This window comes from Triticum aestivum, chromosome 6B (assembly GCF_018294505.1).
Source record: "Triticum aestivum cultivar Chinese Spring chromosome 6B, IWGSC CS RefSeq v2.1, whole genome shotgun sequence".
Taxonomy (NCBI): Eukaryota; Viridiplantae; Streptophyta; class Magnoliopsida; order Poales; family Poaceae; genus Triticum; species Triticum aestivum.
The window spans coordinates 51,464,462-51,489,059 of NC_057810.1; the positions used below are offsets into that span (position 1 = coordinate 51,464,462).

The window sequence follows — 24,598 nt, forward strand, 5'->3', positions numbered from 1 at the left end:
TCCAAGCAATGCTTGATAGCTGCTTTGGAAGGGTGCGATGATGAAGACTAGTTCTTCTCTTCTGGAGTTACCTGGAGAACCGAATGTTACCTCCAGTATGACGGAGCCCTTGCTGTAGGCTTCAACGCCTAGTATCACCCCTTCAAAGGTGGTATGAATTTTGCTGATTCTGGATGAGCCTATCCCCATCCTGCGGACAGTGTCCTCATATATTAAATTGAGACTGCTGCTACCGTCCATGAAGACATGAGTGAGATGGTATCCGTCGATTGTTGGGTCAAGCACCAAGGCATTTGAACCTTCGCACTGAATGCTAGTTCGGCCGTCTAGGTGATCGAAGGTGATTGAACAAGACATCCAGGGTGTGGGTACGATGGGCTCTATATCGCGTGCGACTTTATGGGCGCGTTCGTGACTTCCCAAGGATGTGCGAGTCGCGTGGATCATGTTCACTGTTTTAACCTCTGGCGGGAATGTTTTCTGTCCCCCAGTGTTTGGTTGGCGAGGTTCATCCTCGTCTTCACTTGGTGTTTCCCTTCCCTTGTGTTCGGCGTTTAGTTTGCCGGCCTGCTTGGAGACCCAGCACTCTCTGTGCGTGTGGTTCGCACGTTTGTCGGGGGTGCCATGAATTTGGCATAGTCTGTCCAGAACTCTGTTTAGACCGGACGGTCCCTCTTTACTGCCTTTAGGTTGCTTATGTTGCTGGCTAGGTCGAGAGCCTCGGAATCCGGCATTAACCGTTGTGTTGTTCGGGCTCTCTTCCTTGTTTTGGCATTTATTTTTATTACGTCGTGGCTTCCCGTTACCATCCCTTGTTTCGGATGTGCTGGGGTCGCTGGTGCCTTTGCGGGCGAGCCAGCTATCTTCTCCCGCACAAAAGCGGGTCATAAGGCTTGTTAGGGCTGCCGTTGTCCTTGGCTTTTCTTGGCCGAGGTGTCTAGCGAGCCACTCGTCCCGGATGCTGTGCTTGAATGCCGCTAAGGCTTCGGCATCCGGACAGTCAACGATTTGATTCTTCTTAGTGAGGAATCTGTTCCAAAGCTTGCAGACGGACTCTCCGGGTTGTTGTATTATGTGGCTTAAATCGTCAGCATCCGGAGGCCGGACATAAGTCCCTTGAAAATTGGCCCTGAAAGCGTCCTCTAGTTCTTCCCAGCTCCTGATTGAATTTTCGGGGAGGCTTTTCAACCAGTGCCGGGCCGGTCCCTTTAGTTTCAGGGGAAGGTATTTGATGGCATGGAGGTCATCTCCACGAGCCATGTGTATGTGGAGGATAAAGTCCTCGATCTAGACCCCGGGGTCTGTCGTTCCGTCGTATGCCTCTATGTTTACAGGTTTAAAGCCCTGTGGGAATTCGTGGTCCAGTACTTCATCAGTAAAGCACAAGGGGTGAGCAGCCCCTCTGTATCTGGACGCGCTGTGGCATGCTGTCGGCTGTTGTTGTGTTCGGTGTTTGTTCCGAACTGGTGTTTGGTTATCATAATTGTTTTGACGACCATAGTCCTTTGCTGGGGTGTCTCTTTTAGATCCGTAGATGGACCTAGCTGCGCCATCTTTCTTCTCTAGGTGCTCACGTAAATCGTGGGTGTCTTTGGCAGCTGATTTGTTGCGATTATGAAGTGGTACTCCTGGTCTCTTGGTCGTGTTGTTCTTCGGTGGAACGGCCTCGTCGTCGAATTCTGGCAGTAGCTTGCGTTTTGGGTAGCTCTTTGTATGGCGATCGTCGCCATATCTTTCTTCAGTGTCTAGCACTTTATTCCATCTGCGATTGAGCGTTTCCTGTGCAACTTTAAGCCGTTGCTTTTGCTTCTTCAGACTTCTCGCTGTGGCCATAAGCTTTCTATGGAGGTTCTCTTATTCCACGCATTCTTCCGGAACGATGAATGCGTTGTCGTCCGTACTGTCTTCTTGTCCTGGGCCGGATTGGTGAACTCGTCCCTTTGGATCGTTTTCTTCGGGCGTATGACCCGGACTATGTTCGGCGTGACCTGGTTCGTCCTGCTCCATCGCTGGTTTTGTTTTGTCATTATTGCCATCGGGGTTGGCCGGAGTATCCATTCTTCGGGCACTCTTGCTGATATTGTTACTGTTGCCCAATTTAGAACAGCGCCTGCGCCGTCGCTTTGGTTTTTGCCCAGGGGTGTTATCTTCCGGATCGTCACCATCGCCTTCCTTGGGCGTATCCACCATGTATATGTCGTGTGGTGAGGCGTGAATCCGGCACCTCATAGATTCTGAGTCCTCTCCTACATCGTCATCCATACCGTCGATGCCTTCGGAGTCGAAGTCCAGCACGTCGGTTAAATCATCAACCGTGGCTATGAAGTGGGTGGTGGGTGGGCAACGAATGTCTTCGTCGCCTGCTTCCCACTCGAGCCGGATATAATTCGGCCCGAGATTCTCTGTCAAAGAGAGGGTTTTGAATGAGTTTAGTATGTCGCCAAAGGGCGAGTGCTGAAAGATGTCCGCCGCGATGAACTCCATCACCGGAGCCCAACCGAGATCGGCGGGCCCAGGGACGCACGGACTGGAGCCTACAACCGGACACGAGTCCAGGGGCCCGGGGTCACTAGTTTCCTCAAAAGTGAAGCCTGTGTTCGGCTCCATCGCCGAGGGTACGACCTGTGGGGCGGGGTCCAGCCCTCCGTCTTTGGGCAACGCAACCTGTCCCGGATTTAGGTCCGGGGCTTCTGCCGGGATGATATCCCAAGCAACGTCTGACAGCAGGTCTAAGCCGTGCTCATCGTGACTGTTCGGCACTTCTGGCGCTGGCCCGAATCTGTCGAACATCAAGTCTCCTCGGGTATCCGCCGTGTGGTTCAGGTTTCCGAACCCACCTTGAGGGTCAGGGGCATAGCTATCGATCTGCTCCAAGTGGCCAAGCGAATTGGCCCATAGCGCGAAGCCGCCGAATGCGAAGATCTGTCAGGGGAGGAAAGTCTCACCCTGGGCAGCATCGTCAATGATGATAGAAGGAGCCATCGAGCTTGACGGTGACGTCACAGAGGAACTCTCAATGAAAGCACCAATGTCGGTGTCAAAACCGGCGGATCTCGGGTAGGGGGTCCCGATCTGTGCGTCAAGGCTGATGGTAACAAGAAGTAAGGGACACAGATGTTTACCCAGGTTCGGGCCCTCTCGATGGAGGTAAAACCCTACTTCCTTCTTGATTAATATTGATGATATGGGCAGTACAAGAGTAGATCTACCACGAGATCGTAGAGGCTAAACCCTAGGAGCTAGCCTATGATGGTATGAATATAAATGCGATCGGCCTTCTAAGGAGCAACCTCTCCAGTTTATATAGACACCGGAGAGGGCTAGGGTTTACATGGAGTCGGTTACAGGGAAGGAAATATAATATCCGGATCGCCAAGCTTGCCTTCAACGGCAAGGAAAGTCCCATCCGGACACAGGCCGAAGTCTTGAGTCTTGCATCTTTACGCTTCAATAGTCCGGACGTGGTACACAGTCCGGCTGTCCGGATACCCCCTAATCCAGGATTCCCTCAGCCACCCACTTGCCTCCTGCTCCGGACATGTTTGGCTGTGCGGAAAAGGTGTGAACTAGGGCACTAGAGCTTGAGGGGGCAAGAATGGATAAGCGAGGGAAGGAGAAGGCGTGGGTGAAAATGGGGAATCCTTATCCCTTTATAGAGGCGACGAAAACGGTGCGCCTCCCCACTTGCCCGTTGAAAATTCCTTATTTCCCAAGCGCCACGATTGATGGCGCGGTTGGGTTACCCGTACCCGTATTGATGAGAATCCTGTGATAAGGGGACATAATATCTGCTTCGACAAGACGTGCCGGGGAAACCGCCTCACGATATGTGCGGTAGCTGGCCGAGGGAGGACATTTCAATAATGACTCGACCATGGTGTTGTGTCACGTTATCTAAAGTTGTTAGCAGATTGTATTTGTGGAATATCGTTCTCTCTATGGTAGAATATGAAAGTCGTTTTGCAGAGCCAGACACGATTTAAAGTGTTCGAGGTTTACTTTGGAGTATTCGGAGATGGAACGCGCCTTGCAATGTCGAATACAAACTGCGCGCCGGACTCATCGTCATTGAAGCCTGGTTCAGGGGCTACTGAGGGAGTCCTGGATTAGTGGGTATCCGGACAGCCGGACTATATACTTTGGCCGGACTGTTGGACCATGAAGATACAAGACTCAAGACTTCGTCCCGTGTCCGGATGGGCCTCTCCTTTGCGTGGAAGACAAGCTTGGCGATCCGGATAATAGATTTCCTTCTTTGTAACCGACTCTGTGTAAACCCTAGCCCATTCCGGTGTCTATATAAACCGGAGGGTTTGGTCCATATAAAGACAATCATAATCATCATAGGCTAGCTCCTAGGGTTTAGCCTCTACGATCTCGTGGTAGATCAACTCTTGTAATACTCATATCATCAAGATCAATCAAGTAGGAAGTAGGGTTTTACCTCCATCGAGAGGGCCCGAACCTGGGTAAAACATCGTGTCCCTTGCCTCCTGTTACCATTAGCCTTAGACGCACAGGTCGGGACCCCCTATCCGAGATCTGCCGGTTTTGACACTGACACTCATTGTTGCACAGAAGAGTTATGTCCTTGATGCACCGCTAGGTGATGGACCTATTGCAGGAGCAAATGCAGACGTTATGAACGCTTGGCTAGCTCAATATGATGACTACTTGATAGTTTAGTGCACCATTCTTAACAGCTTAGAATCGGGACTTCAAAGACGTTTTGAATGTCATGGGCCATATGAGATGTTCCAGGAGTTGAAGTTATTATTTCAAGCAAATACCCGAGTTGAGAGATATGAAGTCTCCAACAAGTTCTATAGCTAAAAGATGGAGGAGAATAGCTCAAGCAGTGAGCATGTGCTCAGATTGTCTGGGTACTCCAATCGCTTGAATCAAGTGGGAGTTAATCTTCCAGATAAGATAGTGATTGACAGAGTTCTCTCACTAGTAGAAAAAGGGTCAAACGTGAAGCACATTAGTGCCGGTTTGATTTTGGCCCGGTACTAATGGTACCATTAGTGCCGGTTCGAACGGATTTGCATTAATGCCAGTTCGTGTTGAACCTTTAGTACCGGTTCGTGGCACGAACTGGTACTAAAGGGGTGGTGGCAGGCTGGCGTAAGGCCGGGGCCCCACGATCACCTTTAGTACCGGTTCGTGGTACGAACCGGTACTAAAGGTCTAACCTTTAGTACCGGTTCGTGCCATGAACCGGTACTAAAGGGGTCTGACCTATAGTACCGGTTTGTGACACAAACCGGCACTATAGGGCAATTTTCAAACTCTACCCCCCCCCCCCCGTGTGTCGCCATTTCAGTTCTGAAAAAATCAAAAGAAAATGATAAAAACTTCAAAAAATAAAATCCTTCGAGAGGTAGTTATATTACTACATCTACTAGTTAGGAAAATTTGAAAACTACAATTTGGACATGTTTTGCAAAAAGTGTAGGGAAAATGTAAAACGGCTATAACTTTTGCATACGATGTTGGAAAAAATGTATAATATATCAAAAAATTCAGCACGAAAATCCGCATCCGATGGAGATAGCCTATGGCCTGTTTGGAATTTTTAGAATCCTCAAATTCCAAAAGGAAAAAAAGATATGGTCAAATTTCAGTTTTTTTAAAAAAAATTGGTTAAATCTGGTCAAACTACTTATTCAAGAAGAATTGATGTTACTACATAATTATTCAAGAATATTAGTGTTACTAAATAATTATTTCAATTTTTGAATTTTTGTCAAATCTGGTCAAACTATGGTCAAACTATGGTCAAACTGTGGTCAAACTATGGTCAAACTTATTCAAGAAATATTAGCGTTACTAAATAATTACTGTTTTTTAGAATAATAGTTTCAAACTCAAACGGTGAAATGTGTGACTTCATGCTCAAGCTAAACTCCTGAGGGTTAATAGGATTGACATCCTACTATTGTTAGGAAAACAACAAGTGCAGACTCGAAAACGAAGGAGAATAGAACCCGAAAGTTAAGCGTGCTTGGGCTAGAGTAGTGAGAGGGATGGGTGACCGGTCCGGAAGTTAGATGATTTGGAATGAGTGATCCACACTTGAGCAGTTAAGAGAGGTGATTAGAGAATAAATCATCAAATAATTCAGAAAAATTAAAAATCGAAAAAAAAATCAAAAAAAACTCAAAAAAAAACCTTTAGTACCGGTTGGTAACACCAACCGGTACTAAAGGTCCCCCATACCAGGGCGCGAGCTCATGCCACGTGGTGGCACTTTAGCGCCAGTTCGTGCCGAACCGGTACTAAAGGGGGGGGCCTTTAGTGCCCACACTTTAGTGCCGGTTATGGAACCGACACTAAAGGCCCTTACGTACCGACGCTAAAGCTCCGTTTTCTACTAGTGTCTAGTCACCATCACGAAGTTGCTAGAACTTCGTGATGAACTATATTATGCAACGGATGACGAAAACGATTCCCGAGCTCTTCGTGGTGTTGAAATCGACGAAGGTAGAAATCAAGAAAGAGCATCAAGTGTTGATGATTGACAAGAACACTAGTTTCAAGAAAAGGGCAAAGGGAAAGAAAGGAAACTTCAAGTAGAATGACAAGCAAGTTGTCACTCCCGTGAAGAAGCCCAAAGCTGGACCAAAGCCTGAATCTGAGTGCTTCTACTGCAAAGGAAATGATCACTGGAAGCGGAAATGCCCTGAATATTTGGTGGATAAGAAGGATGGCAAAGTGAACAAAGGGTATATTTTATATACAGGTTATTGATGTGTGCCTTACTAGTGTTTATAGTAGCCTCTGAGTATTTGATACTTGTTCGGTTGCTAAGATTAGTAACTCGAAACAGGAGTTACATCATAAACAGAGACTAGTTGAGGGGAAGTGACGATGAGTGTTGGAAGTAGTTCCAAGATTGATATGATCATCATCACACACTCCCTATACTTTCGGGATTAGTGTTAAACCTAAATAAATGTTATTTAGCATTTGCGTTGAGCATGAATATGATTTGATCATGTTTATTGCAATATGGTTATTCATTTAAAGTCAGAGAATAATTGCTGTTCTGTTTACATGAATAAAACCTTCAATGGTCATACACCCAATGAAAATAGTTTGTTGGATCTCAATCGTAGTGATACACATATTCATAATATTGATGCCAAAAGATGCAAAGTTAATAATGATAGTGCAACTTATTTGTGTAAAGCGCATGAAGAAACTCCATAAAGATGGATTTTCGGAATCACTTGGTTATGAATCATTTGATGCTTGCGAACCGTGCCTTTTGGGCAAGATGACTAAAACTCCGTTCTCCAGAACAATGGAACGAGCTACTAACTTGTTGGAAATAATACATACTGATGTATGCAGACCAATGAGTATTAAGGCTCGTGGCGGGTATCATTATTTTCTGACCTTCACAGATGATTTGAGCAGATATGGGTATATCTACTTGATGAAACATAAGTCTGAAATAGTTGAAAGGTTCAAAGAATTTCAGAGTGAAGTGGAAAATCATCATAACAAGAAAATAAAGTTTTTGCGATCTGATCATGGAGATGAATATTTGAGTTACGAGTTTGGTCTTCAATTAAAACAATGTGGAATAGCTTCACAGCTCACACCACCTGGAACACCACAACGTTATGGTGTGTCCGAATGTCGTAACCGCACTTTATTGGATATAGTGAGATCTATGATGTATCTTACCGATTTACCACCATCATTTTGGGGTTATGCATTAGAGACAGCTGCATTCACTTTAAATAGGGCACCATCAGCATCCGTTGAGACGATGCCTTATGAACTATGGTTTAGCAAGAAATCAAAGTTGTCATTTCTTAAAGTTTGGGGCTGCGATGCTTATGTGAAAAAGTTTCAACCTGGTAAGCTCGAACCCAAATTGGAGAAGTGCTTCTTCATAGAATACCCAAAGGAAACTATTGGGTACACCTTCTATCACAGATCTGAAAGCAAGATATTCGTTGCTAAGATGGATCCTTTCTAGAGAAGGAGTTTCTCTCGAAAGAAGTGAGTGGGAGGAAAGTAGAGCTTGATAAGGTAATTGTACCTTCTCCCGAATTGGAAAGTAGTTAATCACAGAAATCGGTTCCAGTGATTCCTACACCAATTAGTGAGGAAGCTAACGATGATGATCATGAAACTTCAGATTAAGTTACTACAGAACCTCGTAGGTCTTCCAAAGTACAGTCCACACTAGAGTGGTACGGTAATCCTGTTCTGGAAGTCATGTTAATAGACCATGATGAACCTACGAACTATGAGGAAGCGATGATGAGCCCAGATTCCGCGAAATGGCTGGAGGCCATAAAATCTGAGATAGGATCCATGTATGAGAACAAAGTGTGGACTTTGGTGGACTTGCCCGATGATTGGCAAGCCATAGAAAATAAATGGATCTTCAAGAGGAAGATGGATGTTGATAGTAGTGTTATTATCTACAAAGCTCGACTTGTCGCAAAAAGGTTTTCGACAAGTTCAAGGTGTTGACTACAATGAGATTTTTCTCAACTGTAGCGATGCTTAAGTCTGTCCGAATCATGTTAGCAATTGCCACATTTTATGAAATTTGGCAAATGGATGTAAAAATTGCATTCCTTAATGGTTTTCTTAAAGAAGAGTTGTATATGATGCAACCAGAAGGTTTTGTCAATCCTAAAGGTGCTAACAAAATGTGCAAGCTCCAGCGATCCACCTATGGACTGGTGCAAGCATCTCGGAGTTGGAATATACGCGTTGATAAGTTGATCAAAGCACATAGTTTTATACGGACTTGAAGTGAAGCCTGTATTTACAATAAAGTAAGTGGGAGCACTACAACTTTTCTGATAAGTATATGTAAGTGACATATTGTTGATCAGAAATGATGCAGATTTTTTCTGGAAAGCATAAAGAAGTGTTTGAAAGGAGTTCTTTAAAAGAAAGACCTCAGTAAATCTACTTACATATTGAGCATCAAGATCTATTGAGATAGATCAAGACGCTTGATAAGATTTTCAATGAGTAAATACCTTGACAAGATTTTGAAGTAGTTCAAAATGGAATAGTCAAAGAAAGTGTTCTTGCCTATGTTGCAAAGGTATGAAATTGAGTAAGACTCAAATCCCGACCACGGCAGAAAATAGAAAGAGAATGAAAGTCATTCCCTATGCCTCAGTCATAGGTTTTATAAAAGTATGCCATGCTATGGACCAGACCTATTGTATATTATGCCCTGATTTGGCAAGGGAGTACAATGGTGATCTAGGAGTAGATCACTGGACATTGGTCAAAATTATCCTTAGTGGAATAAGGTTATGTTTCTCGATTATAGAGGTGATAAGAGGTTCGTCGTAAAGGGTTACGTTGATGCAAGATTTGACACTGACCCAGATGACTCTAAGTCTTAATCTGGATACATATTGAAAGTGGAAGCAATTAGCTAGAGTAGCTCCGTACAGAGCATTGTAGACATAGAATATTTGCAAAATACACATGGCTCTGAATGTGACAGACCCGTTGACTAAACTTCCCTCAAGAGCAAAACATGATCATACCTTAGTACTCTTTAGGTGTTAATGACATAGCGATGTGATCTAGATTATTGACTCTAGTAAACCCTTTGGGTGTTGATCACATGACGATGTGAACTATGGGTATTAATCACATACTGATGTGAATATTGGTGTTAAATCACATGGTGATGTGAACTAGATTATTGACTCTAGTGCAAGTGGGAGACTGAAGGAAATATGCCCTAGAGGCAATAATAAAGTTATTATTTATTTCCTTATTTCATGATAAATGTTTATTATTCATGTTAGAATTGTATTAACCGGAAACTTAGTACATGTGTGAATACACACACAAACATAATGTCACTAGTATGCCTCTACTTGACTAGCTCGTTGAATCAAAGATGGTTAAGTTTCCTAGCCATAGACATGAGTTGTCATTTGATTAACGGGATCACATCATTAGAGAATTATGTGGTTGACTTGACCCATTCCGTTAGCTTAGCACTTGATCGTTTAGTATGTTGCTATTGCTTTCTTCATGACTTATACATGTTCCTATGACTATGAGATTATGCAACTCCTGTTTATCGGAGGAACACTTTGTGTGCTACCAAACGTCACAATGTAACTGGGTGATTATAAAGGAGCTCTACAGGTGTCTCCGAAGGTACATGTTGAGTTGGCGTATTTCGAGATTAGGATTTGTCACTCCGATTGTCGTAGAGGTATCTCTGGGCCCTCTCGGTAATGCACATCACTATAAGCCTTGAAAGCAATGTAGCTAATGAGTTAGTTGCGGGATGATGCATTACACAACGAGTAAAGAGACTTGCCGGTAACGAGATTGAACTAGGTATTGCGGTACCGGCGATCGAATCTCGGGCAAGTAACATACCGATGACAAAGGGAACAAACGTATGTTGTTATGCGGTTTGACCGATAAAGATCTTCGTAGAATATGTGGGAGCCAATATGAGCATCCAGGTTCCGCTATTGGTTATTGACCGGTGACGTGTCTCGGTCATGTCTACATAGTTCTCGAACCCGTAGGGTCCGCACGCTTAACGTTCGGTGACGATTTATATTATGTGTTTTGATGTGCCGAAGGTAGTTCGGAGTCCTGGATGAGATCGGGGACATGACGAGGAGTCTCGAAATGGTCGAGACATAAAGATCGATATATTGGACGACTATAATCGGACATCGGAAAGGTTCCGAGTGATTCGGGTATTTTCAGAGTACCGGGGAGTTACGGGAATTCACCGGGAGAAGTATTGGGCCTTATTGGGCCATACGGGAATAGAGGAGAGAGGCCAAAAGGAAGGAGGCGCGCGCCCCCCCTCTGGTTCGAATTGGACAAGGGGTGCAGCCCCCTTTTCCTTCTCCCTCTCCCCCTCTTTCCTTCTCTCCTACTGCGGAAAGGAAAGGGGAATCCTACTAGGACCTGGGAGTCCAAGTAGGACTCCCCACACTTGGCGCGCCCCCTCTAGGGCCGGTCTCTCCCTCCCTCCTTTATATACGGGGGCAGGGGGCACCTCTAGACACACCAATTGATCTCTTGATCTCTTAGCCGTGTGCGGTGCCCCCCTCCACCATATTCCACCTCGGTAATATCGTAGCGGTGCTTAGGCGAAGCCCTGCGTCGGTAGCATCATCAACACCGTCATCACGCCGTCGTGCTGACGGAACTCTCCCGCAAAGCTCTGCTGGATCGGAGTTCGTGGGACGTCATCGAGCTGAACGTGTGTTGAACTTGGAGGTGTCGTACGTTCGGTACTTGATCGGTCGGATCATGAAGATGTACGACTACATCAACCGCGTTGTGCTAACGCTTCCATTTTCGGTCTACGAGGGTAGGTGGACAACACTCTCCCCTCTCGTTGCTATGCATCACCATGATCTTGCGTGTGCATAGGAATATTTTTGAAATTACTACGTTCCCCAACAGGCTGGCGGTGGGAGCTGAACTTCATCGACCACGCATCAAACCCGGAGTCTTTTGTGTGGCCTGTGGAAGAGAAGAATCCATCTATCATCGCTTTTGGGCTTGTCCACATTCGGTTTTGTTCTGGAAGCTATTTCACTCGGAAAAGGGGGTTGGGGTGGCAATCCCACCTAGCTCGATGGACTCCCAAAGTGAACTGGCTAGCTGGCTCCTTGGGTGGCTTGGGGGGGGGGGGGGGGGGGGGGGGGCGTGGGGCGTCAGATGAAGAGAAGGAGGCGACGATAAATGCAATATATGGCCTATGGCTGGCGAGGAATGAGGCTAGAGATGGAAGGAAGATCAAGCAGCCACATGAAATACTAGCTTCCGTTCTCTGTCACATGGCGGAATGGAGAAGTGCTCATCCTCCGTCGAGCCAAACGCCGGTGCAAAAAGTGGCCCAGAAGTGGGAGGCGCCAGAGGAGGGGTGGATTAAGGTCAACTCCGACGGAGCGACTACCAAGACAGGGGACAAATCGGGTGGTGGTGCTGTGCTTAGAGATCACCATGGGGATTTTAGGGCAGGAATGTGCCATCTGTTCCGTCATATTGTGGATCCTGAGACAACGGAGATATTGGCATGCAGACAAGGACTTCATGTGGCGAGGGAAATCAACGCAGAGAAGGTTCACGTGGAGCTCGATAGTCAGGGGGTTGTTCACGCACTGAACTCCCCACAGAAGAATCTCTCTGTGGCGGGGCCGTTGGTGGAGGAGATCAAGGTGTTGCTGGGATCTTTTGAAGATTCAAACGTAACGTGGGTTAGACGATCAGCTAATGTCGCCGCGTATAAATTAGCTAGAGTTGACGTAGGGGATGAACTTTGTAAGGTGTGGTTGGGGACTCCCCCAGACTTTGTGCTTGATGTACTGTCGGATGAGATTCCGAGTTTTGAGTTTTAAATAAAATGGCGACATTAACTCTCTCTCAAAAAAAAAAAGCAGCGCCGCCCACTAACTGGGCAACCAGGGATCAAATCCTGCGAGCCCGCATTTTCTTCCATTTCTCCTATTTTAGTAGTGCTAATGTACTGGCCTGTTACTGTATCTACTTCAGTTTGCGCCTGATTTAAAAAAATCATAAAATAGAAAGAATCCAAGCAATGTTTAAAATGTAGATGAAAATGAAAAAAATATTCAAGGGTTTTCAAAAATAGTTCACAATTTTAAAAAATGTTATCGAATTCACAAAAATGTGAACTTGACTTTTTGTACAAATTAGAAAAGGTGTCTATGAATAGAAAGTGTTTGTGAATTTTCAGAGTGAATATCCACAAATTTTTTTTTAAATATGTTTTCTAAATTGTTCACCAACTCGATTTTTTTACGGATTTCCAAAAACTATTTACAAATTTTTAAATATTCATGAGTTTATAAAAATGCAAACTTTAAAATTGTTCACAAATATGAAAAGTCAAGTTGATTAAATATTACTCGCAAAGTTGATTAAATATTTTCACAAACATGAAAAAATGTTCTTGATTTTTCAAAGTTCATGACTTTTCAGTATTGTTCCTGAATTAAAATGGGAAAATAAAAAATTAAAAGCAGACAAAAAACAGGAGAAGAAAAAAATTAAAAATAAACATCATTAAAACAAACTAAGAAATGCAGCGATTACCATTTTGATTTCTCAACTCAAAGCCAGCAAGCTCCTGTCTCTGGAAGTCTGGAGTTTGAACAACCGGACTGTATACCAGTTTTTTTTTTTTTTTTCATCAGTGAGTACATCAGCAGTCCTTGCATTGAATAAGATTACTGGCCGAACATACACCTGTCATAAAGACACAGAGGACTCCCTGCCATTATGTTTGCAAATTCTTCAGTTTGGATCAACTGATGGATGAGGCTATACTGCCTTTTTTTCAGCACATTAGAGTACAGATCACATGACAACACTTCTCTTCGCCAAATAGATACAAGAGGGAGGGAACGTTTTTCCCCACCCCCGACGCCGCTCTCGCGAGCGGGCCAGGGGAGCCCTAGCTCCGCCCCCAGCTTCCCCTCCTCCGGCCTCCTCCTCCGTCGCTGCCGCCTAGGGGTGCCGCCGAGCGAAGCCCGGTCGGCGTGGGCGGCGGCGGGGTCGCATCCTCTCCTCCTCGCGGAGCTCCTGGCCGGCGCTGGACGGCAGGCTGCATGAGGCGTCGGGCTGTGGCAGGGCTCGACGGCGCGGATCCGGGAGCTCCTGGTGGTGCCGGCATGGCGGCCCCGCTGGTGCTTCGTGGTGGCGCGACGGCTGCTTGGTGGGGCGTGCGTGGGCACGATTCGGCGGTGGTGGCGGCGGATCTGGCCAGGCAACGCGGGCCGCGGGCAGTGTAGGCGGCAGCAGGGGACTGGCTACGGGCTCCCGACGGCTGCGAGGGTTCCTCTTCGTCGTGGGCGTGCAGCGGTGGTGCGACTCGGCCGGTGGCAGTCCGGTGACCTGGTGGTGGTGGCCGGCGGTGCGCGTGGTGGTGCTGCTTCCACTTGGCGGCGGGGCAGTCCGGTGGTGCTGGGTGGCTGGTGTCATGACCCTGGCCCAGATCTAGGCCCGTGGGGCCCATTTGGGTCCTAGCGGGCCGGCTACGGCTCGGCCTTAACGCTCTCTATGCGGGGGGGGGGGGGGGGGGGAGCGGCTTGGACAGGGGCGGCGACGCCGACGGCGTGCCGGCTGCAGCGCGAAGGCGGGAAATTTACGGGCCTCGGAGATCCCGGCCGGGCCTGTGCGGCCACGGGCCTGGTAGGTTCCTACTATTGCGTCCGGTCAGCTACCGTTGTTGACGGTGGAGATGGGGTCCTCCCGCGTGCCGACGGTGTTGCTGCCCTAGTCCCGGCTCCTCTTCTTCATTGTGCAGGCCATGCTTTGCGGTGCCGTGGTGAGACTGCAGCGTGGGATGCTTCATGACCGGGTTGTCGCAAGGTGGTGGTCGGTTTGGTGGCGAGCTCTGGAGTGCCTGAGGTGAAGGTTGGGATCGGGAGAAATACCTGTTGGCTTGGTCGACACCAATGCGGTGGCGCATGAGGGTGCCACTGGACCTTCCTGGAGGGCGTCGGGGCTACCCTTCCTCTCTCCTCACCGCGTACCGGGGGAAACCCTTGGCAGCAGCGTTGTCGCCGTCGCGTCCCTTCTTGGAGGTGTTGATTGGTATCGGCGCTTCGGAGGCTCGAAGCTTGGTGGGCGATCTCCGGTGGATGCAGCGGTCATGAGGCCTCTTCGTTTTTTTGTCGATCCGCCGTTGTCGGCATTTGTTTCTCTTGTATTTTCTCTTTCAATTCTTTTGGGCGTGACTGTGCTGCTTCCGCCCCAGCACCTATCGTTGGTTGTCTTGATTGGTTGCTTTGTATACAAAGAGGGGGGAAACCCTTTTTCGATAATAGATACAAGACCTAAATGAAAAAAAAACATGCATCAGCATCAGAATAGTGTTTGGCTCCATTGGCAGGGCTGCTCTGCGTTGATGCATTCAGATGTTCCAACCAGCAGGATCCATCTCGGCTGCCCTTCCATCTGATCAAATCAATGTTTTAATCATATCAGCTATGCGACCATGCACACTAGTAATGGGTAAAAGATGGGGATGCACTGTTGTACGTCAGTGTACGTGGTGGAACCTATTTTTAACTGAATTTGCATGTGTTTTCCAGTCTGAATCGAGATGATGTTTTGTTATTCTATCTTGTAATATACCGTGCAGTAAACCACAGCTAATGATCTTTAGCTAGCTGTGGTGTTTTGAATGCTGTATGTTATAATTTGGATCTTACTTAACGCAACTGAACCTTACTACTAGACTAGAGTTTAACACTGTTCTAGCTTACTCCTTCAGTTCACCTACACCTGGCCCGACTCTTCAGATTGGGATTTCAATTTTTCGTAATTGATAATCACCGTAATCAGCAAGCAATTTAGCTGATTCTTCAGAAGTCCTTGCATAGAATAAGTCATAGACACAGAGGAGGACTCCTGCCAATATGGTTGCAAATTCTTCAGTTTGCACCAACCGGTGTATGGAGGCAATGGTTTGCCACCTGTCTGTCTTTGCCACTAGATAAGAGTTGAAGCTCAGTTCATGCTGTAGCGTCAAAGTAGCCAGTCTTTGTCTCCATTGCCAGGGCTGCTCTGCGTCCATGCATTCAAAAACTCAAACCAGCATTTTCATATATCAACCTGATCAAATGGAGTTTTAGTTATATCAGATATACGACCATGCACCATGCTTTATACTTTTTTTTTTGAAACGGAGTTGCATTTCCCCCCGCATAGTATAGCTGCTACGGTTTTTCTTTTCCTGATTAATGATGCTATTAAATGAAACCTGAATTACGGCAATTGCCAATACATAACATAAAGTGCAGACTACACACATAACACTAGACTTTGCCAAGCAGACAGATGACCAATTTTTTATATATATAAAAAAAACAATGTTGAACTTGAATTCATGCTGCAGCAACAAAGTGCTGTTTGGCTCCATTGCCAGGGCAGCTCGGCATCCATGCCTTAAAAATGCTCCATTCCAGCAGAACAATCAAGGCTTCCCTGCCACCTGATCACATAAAGGTTTTATAATTAGTTGTATCATATATACGACCATGCACCAGGATGTAATACATCACCAGCCTACTAAATGAAGCATCAATTTTAAAGCAGTTGCCAACACGACCGAGGGGGAAAAATACATGAGTATCGGTTAATAGCTACTGATGGTTTGCTTGGCACGTTGCTAGTACTTGTATCGAAAGAACAAACCAAGGAGAGAACTGTGATATTATTGCTTCATTGAAAGAACTCGAAGCAGATAGTGCTCGCCGTAGTACCTAGAATCAAGATGTGGCTGAAAGAAATACTGTATTTCTTAGGTAATGATATCATGGTCACCATCACGTCTCTCTTCCTTTGATGCTCTTGTCTGTGCTTTTTGTTCCTTGCCTTCATCGCCTGAGCCTGTGGCAGCGACTTCAAGGTCCGCCAGGCCAACTAAACAGATGAAGGGTGAAAACAACGGTAGCAAATAATCATGACAATTAGTGGACAGAGAAATCAAATTAACAAATTAAGAGGAGGAGCAGGTGTGTTAATTCACCTCCAGATTCGGATGACATGCTGGTCAAGAAGTATTGTGACAGCATATCCCTCGCCCTCACAGCATCCTCGTTTGCTAACTGGCGCACTTCCTTGGAGCGATTCCTCCGCTTGGGGCTCGGCATGGCCCCATCATCCTCCATATCTATGACTATGTTATGCAAGTAGCAGCAAGCATAGATTGTTTCAACTAGTGTGTCCGGATTGACAAGGCATGACGTCTCTCCCTGCAGGTACTTCCACGTGTGTTTGAACCTTGCCAGCGCCTTCAGAGCACAGTTTGTGGCTGCATTGTGTCTCCTATTGAACTCCGCCTTGGAGTCTAAGAGGTCTTCTTCCTGGTAAGGTGTGAGTAGCCACGGGAGAAGAGGGAATCCTGCATCACCAATTATGTATTCCCCGACTTCTGATCCATCTAGTGCCACCTTCAGCTTGCTGCCGTTCAGGTAACCGCCCTCCTCGCACTCATTGAACAAATTAGATTCATGCAAAATGCTTGACTGGTTCATGCTGCTTACCGGTCCCCACCAAATGTTCCTGAACCTCATTTCTGGATCGATGACGAGCTGAACTAGAATGCTGTCATTCTTCTCACAGTCCCAGTTTGGTCCAAATGGGATGTGAGTTGTACATATAACACCGCAGCAGTTATGCATATTGTGGATCTTGTCAAACATGGATTTGATGTTGTCCATTTTACTGGAGTCTGGCCAGCACCCATGGTTCTTTGCTCGCTTGTACACAGCATCAACGAACCTCTCACTTACCAACAAGACAGTTGACTCACTCACACTGACAGAGGATCCTATGATCTCCGGTGGCTCACTAGAGTATAACCTTTTCAGAGCAATGGCTACTCGGTCTTTTAAAGACAGTAACCTCCCGTCATCAAAGGTGTAGTTGTTCATATCTTCCAATGACGGCACATAAACCAAGCTGCAGATGTAGCTAAAGGTTTTTCTTGTCATTTTAAAGACAGACTCAAATCTTTGTGTGTCCTCAAAAGAAGTTAAGGTTCCTGCAAGTGAAGAAAAGATAAAAGTGGTTACACAATCCATAGCTTGCAAAGCAGGAGCTCAACTATGACAGAATTAAAATAGCGAGATCCAAAAATAACATATATATGAGCAGGGAAAGTAGGGAACTTGTAAGAACACAAAAACTTAGGAAATGAGGGACTCCAGCCAAATCAGAAAGTAGCATTGGAAAAAAATAGCCATTACAAAATGATAAAAAGCCGGTCATCTATTTTCTTTTGAGAAAAAACTAGTAACACATCTTTGTTGACATCACTACCATATTGTTGTTGTCCTAATTTAGAAGGTTGTATTCAACAGGAATAGTTAGGAATATATTCAAACTCCAACATACTGACGGAACGTAGAAACAAATAGAACAGTTCAAATAACCAGAATAGATAGACAAATTAAGATGAATGAGCAATGCAAATTTAATTACCTCTAGACATGAAAGCACAGAGGTTGACATTTGTCTCCAAGCTGTAGGGATTAGCTGTGTACAAGACATACCATTTCCTTGAATTATCTCCTTCACATGCATATGCCTTGACATGCTCGACATGCCTGAACTTGTCCCACTCAGGGCCAGATTGTCCCGTGGCTATGGAAGCGAGTAGTGCTAGGCTGCAGTATAGCTCCAAATGACTTGGGTTTATACTTCCCATGTATTCTGGGAGTGTCTCCATATCTTTTTTTGTGAGTATGAGCCGCTGGAGTGCAGGAACATCTTCTAGTGCCTTCAGCTTTGGGCAGTCTTGGATGGTAAGCTTCTGCAATCTCGGAAGATTAGAGATCCTCTTGACGTCAAGGTTTATAGCCAGTTTCAGCTCGACCAGAGATGGAAAGTTCTCTACAGAGATGAGACCCTGGACATAGTATATGATTAATTTATTCAAAGCCCTTGCCTGGTAGGCAAGGCCAGGAGGAAGACATTTCAATTTGCACCGTGCTAGCATAAGTTGCTGCAAGACAGGAAAGGCATGCACTTGCTCCTCCCACTCCCACTCCTCCCATTCCACCATTCCTATTAAATTCATCTCATGCAATCTTGGAAATGCAGGCAGCATTTGGGAAGGACGAGGACTGTGGTGATGGTAGGACTGCAGGAAATCAGGTCCAACAAGCTTGATGGCTGGAGCACGATTGATCTGAATGAGCTCCAAATAAGGGAGTTGACACAAACCAATAGGAAGCTGTGTGCAGTATGCTAGGTCGGCAATGAACAGAATCCTTAAGTTCTTGAGGGGCACATCTAGTGATGAAATCATCCACCTTGGGAGCCGTTGGCCAAAATATCCTCTGATGTAAAGAGTTTCTAACCTGGACGGAGGGCAGAGCTCATCAAACAACTTCTCGATTTGTTGTTGCGCTTCCTCAGACACGCAATCTTCCTCTTTAATCAGCCCATCATCTCCCAATATACTACCACAATTTAAGAATAGAATAGTAAGATGCACCTTGTCGGCAAGTTTTGCCTTTGCTGCAGATGAGGAAGCAGTTATATTCTCCAATCCGTCCAATTCAAGATGCTTGAGCTGAGAAAGAGGACCCAACTCTTCCAAACTACACCAATCACCATCTTGCTGGGCTGGAAACCCATATAGTATTCTCAAATTTGTTAGAACACAGAAACCCCTAGGTGTGCCATCTATATTTGTTCTACTGAAGTTCAGATACCTTAGCTGCCCTAATTTTACAATGCTGCCTGGAAGTTTCACAAGTTGCCGGCATCCACGAAGGTTAATGTACTGCAAGAACTTCATCTTTCCAATGCTATCAGGCAGACTAGGCATGTCAGTGTTCTTTAAGGACAAGTACCTCAGGTGCTTGAGTTCATGCAAAGATTCAAGCAATGCTGCAACATGTGCAGAATCTATATGTAAAGTTCGTAGGCATGGAAAATGAACCAAAGAATCACCAGGCTTGATATTTATATTGCCGACTAATATTAGGACCCTTAATGCCCTTTTTGCTTGCAAAGTACCCCAGCCTAACCCATCTGATTCTGATGCTTTGCTTTCTAGAGATAACCTAACAAACTCATGTGCACCAAGTTTACTAACAATATTAGTTTCTCCACTGTGAGCTGCTAGTGCCTCATCTCTAGCCACAAATTGAGCAAATGAGCATACAACATCATGCATGTTGCAAACACCTTGATCAGCATACTTCGTATTTGGCTCTATAAGATTCCTTAGTATCAACTCCTTGTAGTACATGCTTCCGAGTTCTTCTAAGTCATTCGAGGTCTCGTGAAGAAATCCTTCACTAATCCACATGGCAATGATTTCACTTTTAACAAATGAAGCAGTTTTAGGGAGAAGTGAGTAGTGCAGAAAGCATTGTTTGGCACAAGAAGACAAATCTTCATAGCTTAAATATACTGCATGGTTTAGCTCTTCGGGCAGTCCAGATATTGACCATATAGAATCAGCCAGAACCTTCTCCCACTCATGGTGTTTTTTGTCCTTCTGACACAATAGACCTCCCATTACTTTGACTGCAAGAGGCAAACCATCACATTTTGCTAGAATCTGAACCCCAATATCCTTGAGCATATCAATGTCACGATCATCAATCTCAGTTGATATTAGCTGCAAGCAGTTGAACTGATAGAGTCAATAAGGAGTCGTTTTCTTTGAGGGGGAAAATAATCACTTATTACCTACAAGTGTCAACTTAATATTAGTCAATAATAGGCTAGTGGAGAAAAGAGACTCACGAAAGATCGGCTAATGTACTACCTAAATTGAACTATCAAGTGAATGAACTGTTAAGCGGGGATGTTGCTGTCATCTGGGATGCCTAGCATGTGAGTGACTATAATCATAACATGCTCACCCAGACAAGATGCTTAGTTCAATCTACCATCTTAGAAACTACACAAATTATGTGCTTAATCCTACAGAGATAGATACTAGTCTACAATATACATTTTCATTCTCCAGAAAACAGAGTCATATTTGATCTAAAACTACATACACAAGGGTGGAGGCTTCTTACATATTTATAATTGTACTATACAATTTTATAACATTTTTTTGACAAAGGATGGATTTTATTGAATCAAAATGAAGTAGCAAGAGGATACAAATACAGTGAGCACACACCTAGCCTCTCCATAGCTAGGATGCTCTCATCCAACACCAATGCGCGCGCACACACACACTATAAATGTTCTTAGATTTATAAAGGAAGGGGAGCCTTGGCGTAGGAAACAGTCACTTGCAGAAATGTAGGGAAAGGCTGCATACAAAAGGTCCAAAGTGGTCGGACCCTTCCGTAGACCCTGCGGAAGCGGGAGCTACATGTACCAATTTACCCTTTTTAATAAATCTAAGAACATTTATACGATCCTAGTTACTAATTTTGGTTGGACTTGCATTTGGGGTGGCGACTACATATATTTCAACAATTTAGCTTTCTAAAAGCACTAGTAGAAAACGGAGCTTTAATACCGGTTCATAAGGGCCTTTAATACCGGTTCTGCAACCGGCACTAAAGAGTGGAGACTAAAGGCCCCCCCTTTAGTACCGGTTCGGCACGAACCGCTACTAAAGGCCCACCACGTGGCGTGAGCTCGCGCCGTGGTATGGGGGACCTTTAATGCCGGTTGGTGTTACCAACCCGTACTAAAGGTATTTTTTTTTGAAATTTTTGAAAAAAAATAATTTTTTTTATTTTCAATTTTCTGAATTATTTGATGATTTAGTCTCTAATCGTCCATCTTAACTACTCAAGTGTGGATCACTGATTCCAAATCGTCTAACTTCCCGACCGATCACCCATCCTCTCACTCCCCCAGCCTGAGCACGCTTAACTTTGGAGTTTTATTCCCCCTACTTTTCAAGTCCACACATGTTGTTTTCCTGACAAATGTAAGTTGTAAATCCTATTAACTCTCAGCAGTTTAGCTTGAGCATTAGGTCACACATTTCACCGTTTGAGTTTGAAACTATTATTCTAAAAAACAGTAATTATTTAGTAACACTAATATTTCTTAAATAAGTTTGACCACAGTTTGACCATACTTTGACCAGATTTGACCAAAATTCAAAAAATTGAAATAATTATTTAGTAACACTAATATTCTTGAATAAGTATGTAGTAACATTAATACTTCTTGAATAAGTAGTTTGACCATAGTTTGACCAGATTTAACCAAAATTTAAAAAAAACTTAAATTTGAGCATATCTTTTTCTACTTTTGGAATTTGAGGTTTCTAAAAAATTGCAAACAAGCCGTAGGCATTCAAAATTGGATGCGGATTTTCGTGCTGAATTTTTTGATATATTATACGTTTTTTTCCGACATCGTATGCAAAAGTTATAGCCGTTTTAGATTTTCCCTACACTTTTTGCAAAACATATCCAAATTTAAGTTTTTCAATTTTCCTAACTAGTAGATGTAGTAATATAACTACATCTCAAAGAATTTTATTTTTTGAATTTTTTATCATTTTCTTTTGTATTTTTCAAAACTAAAATGGCGATATAGGGGGGGTAGAAATTGAAAATTGCCCTTTAGTACCGGTTTGTGCCACGAACCGGTACTAAAGGTGATCGCGGGGCCCCGGCCTGATGCCAGCCTGCCACCACCCCTTTAGTACCGGTTCGTGGCACGAACCGGTACTAAAGGTTCAAAACGAACCGGCATTAATGCATAGCCATTCGAACCGGCACTAATGGTACCATTAGTACCGGGCCAAAATCGAACCGGCACTAATGTGTCTCACATTAGGTCCTTTTTCTACTAGTGAAGGGGAAAACAATGCCAACAAAGAAAAAAAATATTTGAGTCACACTAGCAATTTTTTTATGAATTATTACTCCTAGGTACAACTATAATCAAAAAATAATACATGAGGTCTAGTGTTGTTGTGGGAGCATGGTTGTCCAACTTTCATCAGTCTAAATTTGATAACTAGGTAAAGGTACTATGCCTTCTGTACACACTACACACAGTACACCTGCGCTGGGTGCATGTGCTATGGCATACATATATGTTCCGTGTTGTATGAATCCATGTTGTAATCTCAAATAGTAGTACATGAGTGTGTCCGATTAACATATCGCTACCCCAAATTAAGCATGGAGCTAGTAAAAGAAATTGAAAGGAATGGAGCTAGTAATATTAAAGATGCATGGAGTTTAGTTAAGCACCTGTTTCTTGAGCAATGACCAGGCATCCTCCTCATCTAATTTGTCCACATGGTGGTGGGGAGTCACAGCTTTCATCCTTCGAGCTATTGTTTCATCTCTAGTAGTGACGAGGACTCGGCTACCTGGAGCCACAACATTAGCCAAGGGTGTTTTAAGCACATCATCCCATGCTTCATGGTTCCACACATCATCCAGCACCAGGAATAGCTTCTTCCCTTTCAAGGTAGTGGCAAGGATTGGCTGAAGAACAGCCAACGCCTGATCACCACCATGTACTCCCCCCGCTTGTGTGATGATTGTCTTGAGCAACTCAACCTTGTTGAAGTCCTTGTTGATGCTCAACCATATCGTCTTCTCGAACTCTGCATTCAAGGCTTCGTCGTTGAAGACCTTCTGGGCAAGAGTGGTCTTGCCGATTCCACCAACCCCAACAACGGCGACTACCATGATGTTGGTGTTGCCCTCCTTTTCACTCAGCATGATCTCAACCAGCTTTCTCGTGTCTTGTTCGATCTTCTCTCCGACTACACCGGACCGATCAAACTCCCCTGACGTTTCACGTCTCTTATTCATAGAATGAGAGCCATGGACCTTGCTCCTGCGATCCTCATAGGAACCAAGAGGGATGAAGCTGAAAGCAGCGCTTCGCTCCTTGATGATGTCGAGCCTCTTGTTGAGCGCCTTTATGCGGGTGCCGATGTCGTGGACATAGGAGGGATTCCGCATGCAGAAGAGCAAGGGGTTGAAGCACCCCACATCTGCAGTGCACATACCACGCTCCATGGCCTTGAGCTGGCAGAGGTCGAGGATATCGGTAGCTTCATACATGGCACGCTTGAGCTGGGCCACCCACTCTTGCACGCTCTTGTCGGTGATGTTTCTCCTGTCAGAGTCGGCGAGGAAGTTCTTGAGGTCCCTAAGCTTAATGTCCATCGTGTCGATCTCGCGTCTGAATCCAAGCAGCATGTGCACCTCTTTGCTCGCCATCTCTGTCAGCATGTGTAGCACATAGGACGCAAAGGCATCCAGGACCATCGTTATGTTTGCTACGTTTTTTCTGTTACAAATTTTAACCACATATCATAATCATCTCCGCGACTCGTTGCAGCTTAAAATTGTCAGCCAAAACTATTTAAGGAGGCAGCACTCGAATGCTAACATGGGTACATGAGGAACAAGTTAAAATTTATGAGCATGGGAAAGCTACCAAGATTAGCAGAGGCAAGAAAAGCCAACTAAACGTATAGAGTGGTCCAAAATTACCTTCAAGATGGATGGATGTCGGGTCGTGCTCTAGCTCCTCTAGAGCAATTTGTAGTACAGTAGTACTGGTGAAGGGCTAACAAGGACGGGTCACTATGTATATATAAGCTAAAGGGAGATTACAAGCAACTTGTATGTGAATATACTAACCCGCACATTGTGATCAACGGATCCAGGCTATCTGTCCACAAATTAAATGACGTTTTTTTTCGAAAAGAGGGAATTCCCGGGCCTCTGCATCAGAATGATGCATACGGCCATCTTATAAACCGAACAAAAATAGTGTCAACAAGGTTCGAAGGTCTCCAAAACAGGAAAAAGTAAAACAAGCTCACACAGAGCCATGGAGTAGCTAAAAAAAAAACAACTAGCCAAGATAAGAGGCCACAACCGGCTGGCTACCAAAGGATAAGTATACTAGATGCCTATCCTATTACATGACCGCCATTCAAACCGGTTGAATATATCCCGAGCTACCATCTCCCAGCGGAAGGATCCAGTAACCAAATGCTCCCTGGCCTCCGTCCGAGTGAGTGGCGACCACGAACGGATCCGTGCCGTAGTTCGGAATATAACCTGCAAAAAGTGGATACATGATATTC

General features: G+C 45.0%; 1 protein-coding gene across 1 annotated transcript; it reads right to left on the reverse strand.

Moving 5' to 3' along the window:
* Positions 1–16,324: 16,324 nt before the first annotated feature.
* On the reverse strand, positions 16,325–23,768 carry LOC123133423 (disease resistance protein RGA2-like). Its single transcript, XM_044552915.1, has 6 exons — positions 22,734–23,768; positions 18,754–20,164; positions 18,010–18,702; positions 16,807–17,569; positions 16,553–16,668; positions 16,325–16,446 (listed from the first exon to the last, which is right to left on the reverse strand). The coding sequence occupies exons 1-6, from the start codon at positions 23,766–23,768 to the stop codon at positions 16,325–16,327; spliced, it is 4,140 nt and encodes a 1,379-aa protein (XP_044408850.1).
* Positions 23,769–24,598: the final 830 nt, after the last annotated feature.